General features: G+C 31.1%; 1 protein-coding gene across 1 annotated transcript in view; it reads left to right on the plus strand.

The window, feature by feature from the left end:
- The window catches only part of LOC107460062 (TATA-box-binding protein), a 5,674-nt gene extending 1,215 nt beyond the window's left edge, over positions 1-4,459 (plus strand). The window contains exons 2-10 of the mRNA XM_016078384.3: positions 81-162; positions 338-425; positions 696-767; positions 1,030-1,080; positions 1,368-1,412; positions 2,870-2,962; positions 3,437-3,538; positions 3,632-3,705; positions 4,073-4,459. Coding sequence (XP_015933870.1) covers positions 86-162; positions 338-425; positions 696-767; positions 1,030-1,080; positions 1,368-1,412; positions 2,870-2,962; positions 3,437-3,538; positions 3,632-3,705; position 4,073 — 603 coding nt within the window. The 5' untranslated portion in view covers positions 81-85 and the 3' untranslated portion in view covers positions 4,074-4,459. The remainder of the gene's footprint in view (positions 1-80; positions 163-337; positions 426-695; positions 768-1,029; positions 1,081-1,367; positions 1,413-2,869; positions 2,963-3,436; positions 3,539-3,631; positions 3,706-4,072) is intronic.
- Positions 4,460-6,065: the final 1,606 nt, after the last annotated feature.

Consider the following 6,065-nt stretch of genomic DNA (forward strand, 5'->3'; position numbering starts at 1 on the left):
TATTTTGGTCGGAATAGTTCTTTTTATGTAAGAAAAAACGAAGATGAAAATACTTATTGAGTGTAATGTATAATTATCAGGGTTCATGGCTGACCAAGGATTGGAGAGTAGCCAACCAGTGGATCTGACCAAGCACCCTTCTGGGATTGTGCCTACCCTTCAGTGTGTATCTATCTGATCTTTATAATTTTGTCTTCGTACATAGTTTACAATAGAACTCTTTAATGAGGTTTAGTTTATGTAGCTGACTTTTCATGTGTTAAAAGCTTTGTTGTTTATCTTGTAATATGTAATCACTTTGCTTTTATAATCTGATAACCAAGTTATTGTACCTCAGAAATATTGTATCAACGGTCAATTTGGACTGTAAGTTGGACCTTAAAACGATTGCACTTCAAGCTCGTAATGCAGAGTACAATCCCAAGGCAAGTTTCACTTAGTTGATTTTGAGTTTAACTTATGCATCTTGTTCTAAGTTGTACAAACACTTTGCTCTATCGTAATTATGGTTTGCTTAAGAACTACATGCATTTTGTCCATGTATCTTGCTTTTTGAAACATATAAACGTTATATTCGAATCATATAAACATATGTTTATATTTGATCCAAAATCAATAATTAACCCATAAGTTGATATACTCATTCTGGTTGGTCATTTCTACAGTGCTAATAGTTGTGTTATCATCCTTTATAGCGTTTTGCTGCTGTGATTATGAGGATCAGAGAACCAAAAACAACTGCCCTCATTTTTGCTTCTGGCAAGATGGTATGTTCCATAATAATAACCTAGTTATCTGTTATAAATGATGATAGTGGATATCACTGTCCTCAAATAAAACGGTGGTGAATCATCTATATGCAACTACTTTTGCTAAATTGATCATGAATCTTTTGCTGTCATGATTTCAATAATGCTCTTGCTTTGTGATTTATTCATGATTGGATGATTCTTGTTGCTTTAGTTCAATTTATCTCTTTTTTAAGTTTTAGCTTTTATTCCTAATGTTAAATTTCATTGGTATGGCTAGGTGTGTACTGGAGCGAAGAGTGAGCAACAGTCTAAATTGGCCGCAAGGAAGGTATGCATTATTTTTTTTTCTATTTATCCTGTATGTTACTGAATATCCGGGGAATGGAGCTTTAATTAGATGGGTCAAATATGTTGTTTGTGATAGTTTGGCTATAACTCTGCTCATTTTGTCGTTTGGAGTAGAATAAGGTGCTTATTTGTCTTCATCCTCTTTGCATGTGCATGAGTATCCATTTGCCTTCTTTCTTCATGTGGAAAGAGAGGGGGGTGCGTTAGGATGCTCTTTATTCCTAAAAACTTGTATCAATGTCTAATTTTACATTTTTTTTCCTTCAGTATGCTCGAATTATCCAGAAGCTCGGTTTCCCGGCCAAATTTAAGGTAATACTTTTGTTATATCTTGTTATGTTTACTAATTATTTTCAGTCTCTACTGTTATATCTAATCAAGGTTCTGAGAATCGAACCGGTTATCGAACCGCTCAATCAAGTAAAACAAGAAATGTTTTACTCTTTCATATGATCCCTCTCCAACCAGAGCCTCTTGTGCAAAATTATTCGTAATTTCTTTTAGTTCATTTGCCGGTATAGCAGGAACTTCAATGGGATGGACTTAAACGGTCTGAGGTTCTGCGGTTTCAGAAGAATGACAGTTTCCATTATTCCTTGTACAAAATATTTTGTCACAAGTTTCACAACACTTTCACCAAAATTCAGTTCCTGGTAATACAATATCAAACAAACTATTGAAATTGACTAATTGAGCATCAAACTACAGCATCTTAACCATATACTACTACAAATCCAATGCAATTGAAATAGAACGATGGACATGGAAATCGACCAAATTGCACGAATGAGACCTATATACATATATCATCTTTGAAGTAATCCTTTAGCTAAAATGGGCCAATTTACCTGCTGGGGTTTTCACGGCATATTGCCCTCCATTTTCAACTGACTTGGCATAATCATCCTCTTCACAACAGCCAAAACAACTCATGATTCTTTTCTAACAGATACAATTCATAAGCCCATCAGTAATTGTTCACTAACAACAGCAAAAAACAGCAACAAATAATCAATAACAAAGTCATTTTTATCAATAATTTGAACAGCAGCAGCGTAACAAAGCCATTTTTATCAATAACAGCAGCAACAACAAAAGTTAAAAGACAGCAACAAAAATTAATAATTATTCAACAAAGTTCACAGTTCACAGAAAAATAAAAAATCACAATTCACAGAAATGAAAAATTATTCAATTATAGTTAAAAAAAAATTACTTAGAAGCTAGAAGCCTTGAACAGAGCATGCAAGAGGGAGACACCGAGACAAGGAGCACCTTCGAACAGGCTTCAAACGGGACAATGGCTGCGGTGGAACAGAGCTAGCGCCGGCGGGACCGTGGCTGTGCGACGGAGGCTTCCATGTTCGCACGGTGGCTGCTCGATGGAGGGGAAGGAAGGTTGCGATGGCTGCTGCACGATGGAGGGGAAGTGAGGAGCAGGCGGTGGCTGGACGGAAGTGAGGGAGGACTAGGAGCTCGATGAGAGGAGCTCTGGACTGAGTGTGAGAGAGGCAGAGAGCGCATTCTGGAGGTTTGGTTAGGGCTGGACTGAAGTGGAGCTAGGGTTCAGCATACCCAAACGATGGCGTTTGCTTCCTAATTCAAAAAACTGGCCGGTTCGATGGTTCAATGGCGGTTTTTAAAATCGGCGGTTTTGGAATCTGACCGATCCGTTTTTTGCAGCGCTTCACGGTTCGACTGGCCGGTCCGAACCGGTTTTCATAACCTTGTATCTAATAGTAGTTGACTCATTTTGTTTCATGCTTCAGGATTTCAAGATTCAAAATATTGTTGGCTCTTGTGATGTCAAGTTCCCCATAAGACTTGAGGGTCTTGCATATTCCCATGGTGCTTTCTCAAGTGTAAGTTATTAACTAATTATTTAACATTTATTATTTTTTAACGTGTTTTCGGTATCTCATGACTTCTACATTAAACATAATTATATTGAGATTGAATTATGTACCGTGTGAGATATTATATATGGAGAATTGTATGTTGTCTAAATTTTAGTTTCTCCAACTATGGAGAGCGTTGATCTGACATGTATCAAACTCCATATGCAAAACTAATATTGAACAACCTTAAGCTGGTTTTGTTTAGTTATTAATGTGATGATGCTGCTGCTGACTATGCTCAATGTTTTATTGAACGCTGCAGAAGCTTATATTTCTTTCTTGTGTATGATATTTTTTATAAGTAACATGGTGGGAAATAGTGAACCTTAATGAATGGTATTGTAATCATGAAACATGTTGCATCTCCAATCAATTCCCATGCCATCAAGTGAAAGAAAACATTGAATAGATCTTCAACTTTGCTGTTTGTGGTGTTAGTATGAACCAGAGCTGTTTCCGGGGCTAATTTACCGAATGAAGCAGCCTAAGATAGTGTTGCTTATATTTGTCTCTGGGAAAATTGTGCTAACAGGTGCCAAGGTAATATTCCTTCTTTTTTGTTGTCTGTACTTCTCATTTTGGTTTTGATGTACTTGTTGCCAAGATTATTTATTTGTTTTTCTTTCCATATAGGTGAGAGATGAGACTTACACAGCATTTGAGAACATATATCCTGTGCTTACTGAGTTCAGGAAAAACCAACAATGGTATGGATGTGGTTTTGTTCATTTTAACATGATTACTGCTATTTATTGGTTTACACCCTGAATTGTAACTGTAATATCGGTTCTTTGTAGAGATATTATTAGATTCTATAATTTAACATTTCTTGCTTTCTAGCAAATTTTCCAAAAAAAAGTTGTTATTCATGTTTGCCTTGTACACTAACTCGGCACTCTAACCTCTCGCCTTTGGATGTGGAGTGGTATTCATTCATTTAGAAGATTCCACACCCCATCCAAGAGCAGAGAACGGTGTGTGTTAGCTTGTGTACGAGACTTTACAGATATCGTCTCTATTTTGGTTTAATTTTTATTTCGAGGATCCTAATGAAGTATTTGATCATTGTGACAGATTTTTGTTTAAGGGAATGAGCAAAGTGCCACTAAAGGAATGAAGTTCCATGGAATTGTAAATATTAAGACAAAAGGAAAAAAAAAAAGGAATATCTGGATTGATATTAGTTAAGACCCAGTTGTTTCTCTGCTTTGAATGTTCTAGTAAAGTGAAGCACATTGTTCTATTCTAATTAACGTTTCAAAACAAAACAATATTTTTGAAGAGGCAGAGAGGAGTGAGAGAAGAGTAAAAGAAAAGAAAAATATGGAGGAGCTAGAAGAGAAAAAGAAATTTTATGTATGTAAAATTGCAACCACAAATTGTTGGACACATTTGATTTTCATTTAGACAGGATAAAAGGGCGTTTAAGTTTTTTGAACGCTGTTTTTTGGTGTTTGGTAACCTTTTTTGTTCTAAATGCAAACGTGATTTTGTATCCTAAAACTGCTTTCACTTGAAGCTAGAATTTGTAACTTCACTTAATGTTTACGTTTGTTGATTATTATTGGTTTTAATAGTTTTAAATTTTCAGATTTGTTTTATGTCATTTTAAATATTTTAATTTTTTTTATCATTTTTAGTACTTTCATATTTTGAATTTTTTTATTAAATTTTTTATATAATTTTGTTATAATATGAATTATTAATCTTATATTAAAAAGAACAAAGTAAATAAAAAATTAATTATACATAACAATCTAAAATAATACTAACTAAAATTATATTGAGAATACATTTATCATTGTAATTTTTATCATTGTAATTCTTTTGCACTGTTTATTATTCTATTTTTTTATAATTATTATTATTGTTTTTATTAGAAATAATAAATTAAATAAAAAATTAACTATAAATAGTAATAAAAATATAACCAATAAAATAATAAATAGTTAGAATCTAAAACAGTAATAAAAATAAGATTATTAAAAATATATTTAAAAAAATATTATAATTTAATATTATGTTTTTTAATAATTAACTAATTATCTATTTAAAAGTGATTTTAATTAATATTATTCAAATAATATTTATTTTATTAAAATTAATTTTAATATAAAATGATCAAACATAAATCATGTTAATATAAATTTATTTTTATCTAAAATTAATTTTATAAAATTACTTTCATTTGACAAACGCGAATCTAGATACACACTAATTAATTAGTTGAATATGCTACATACACATGCAATTGTAAACTAAGACGAGTAAATACCTAACTTAATTTCTAAAATTTAATGATTAAATTGAATAATTGGTTTCTAAAACTTTTTTCATCAAAATGATATCTATAAATTTTTTTTAGTGAATCATGTTAATCTCTATGAGTACTTCTATCTAACCGCTGGAGTGCCAACATGCATGAATGGTAATGTGATGAGGTGGCACTTTAATAGATAATTGACTTAAAGGTGACATTATGCGAGTTTTTCACTCAAATTGGTCCTTCATGTTTATTACTTCATCTTTAACTAATTAACTTTGGGCTCGGGACTGATAGATGACGATTTGCCAGCACAAAATTTAGTTACTTGAAAAATTTAGTTACTTAGTATTATTCTAACTCAAAATTATCTTAATCTCACTTTTTAAAAAAAATTAAACTAATAAAAAAATACAAATGAATAATTCGTGTCTAAAACTTTTCTCAAATAAAAATCACTTTTAAATTTGTTTAAATTTTTATATATTTTAAAAAAAATTCTTAAATGTTTACATACTCTAAATTTTTTACTATAAATTTTTTAATACTATGTTATAAACTATTTTTTTTAAATTTAACTGAAAAAAAAAGACACACGAACGATTAAACCTTTAATTTAAATTAAGGATTTACTCAAAATAAAATATAAAAACTTTAACCCAGTTATGTATTGTAAAATAAGATAAATTTTTTGTTTTTTATCGTCATTTAATTATTAATTTAATTTCTTTAATTTAGTTTTTTTAATTTATTTTATATTTTTAAACATTAATAATTAATTAATAATAAAAATTAATAAATTCA

The sequence above is a fragment of the Arachis duranensis genome, chromosome 8 (genome assembly GCF_000817695.3).
Source record: "Arachis duranensis cultivar V14167 chromosome 8, aradu.V14167.gnm2.J7QH, whole genome shotgun sequence".
In the NCBI taxonomy this organism is placed as follows: Eukaryota; Viridiplantae; Streptophyta; class Magnoliopsida; order Fabales; family Fabaceae; genus Arachis; species Arachis duranensis.